The sequence below is a fragment of the Hipposideros armiger genome, unplaced genomic scaffold, assembly GCF_001890085.2.
Source record: "Hipposideros armiger isolate ML-2016 unplaced genomic scaffold, ASM189008v1 scaffold_818, whole genome shotgun sequence".
Lineage (NCBI taxonomy): Eukaryota > Metazoa > Chordata > Mammalia > Chiroptera > Hipposideridae > Hipposideros > Hipposideros armiger.
In genome coordinates, this window is record NW_017732168.1 from 776,909 (window position 1) to 777,960 (window position 1,052).

A 1,052-nucleotide genomic window follows, 5' to 3' on the forward strand; every position below is an offset into this window, starting at 1 on the left:
CCACACAGGGAAGTAAAATCTCTCTTGTTTTGACAGGGCAGTGACATTGAAGCACTGGTCAGGTGTTTGGAAAATGTCCTGGGTTGCACATCTTTGGGTGAGTAAGTTTCTTCAGGTTCCAAAATATAGTGATCCTTACCAAATCTGGTGGAATATCCAAGAAATAGAAAACTGAGAAGGGAATCTGACAGATATTTCAGCCCAACATCCCTATTTTACAGATGAGGAAACCGAGGCTCACAGGGGTTAAGAGTCTGGCTCAAGGTCCAGGAATCCCAAAGAAGAATTGTTTATTATTATTGTAGATGACCCTCAGTTTCCAAGAGTGAAATAACTGAAATGTAGTGGTCCGTGGTGATCTAATGGTGGCCTAGCAGTGCTTCATAACAGGTTTTAAGTTTCCCCAAAGAGGCGTCTCCCCACCTCACTCACCCTGTAGAAACAGATTGCATTCATTCAAGCTGAAAGGACCATCACTGTGAAGATCAGTTAGTTATTAGATTTGGTCTGAAAAACAAAGCTTAAATTTCTTTATCATTGTCAATCTCAATATATGGGATTGCTGTGCTCCTAGGATAAAACCTTATTTCTTAGTTTTTTCTTTTTTTTTAATACGGAAAACCCACTGTGATAACGTCTAGCACTGGATGATAAGTTGTCATACCTGGCGTGGATAGAAAAGCAGAGGATATTCTTACAGGTTCTGGGTGAAAAGGGCTGTTTTTTTTCACTGAAGTTTGATTGTGAGTTTTTATTTTAAACTTTTCTGCTGTGTGACCAAAAGCCATCTCTTCAAAGGGAATGGCAGGAATAAAGATTATGTTTTGGGGTGTGTAAGCATTTACCACTATTTTATTAGGAGCGTTACATATAATTTAGAGCCTTTTTCTAGCTTTATTCCACATCTCTGTGTGCAAAACCTCAGTTATAACACAGCTCCCTGACTTTTTCTCCCGACCATCACCATGGGATCTATTCAACTGCACATCAGTAACATTTATTAGGTACATTTAACTCCCAAGAATGGACTTGAAGACCAGGGAGGCTTTCCT

The 1,052-nt window shown here is 39.5% G+C and overlaps 1 protein-coding gene across 2 annotated transcripts in view; it reads left to right on the forward strand.

The window, feature by feature from the left end:
- Positions 1 to 1,052, forward strand: part of NEK11 (NIMA related kinase 11) — a 217,400-nt gene that overhangs the window by 194,850 nt on the left and 21,498 nt on the right. For both annotated transcript variants that reach the window (XM_019628930.1, XM_019628931.1), the window contains one exon: positions 37 to 97. In XM_019628930.1, the coding sequence (XP_019484475.1) occupies positions 37 to 97 (61 nt within the window). The remainder of the gene's footprint in view (positions 1 to 36; positions 98 to 1,052) is intronic.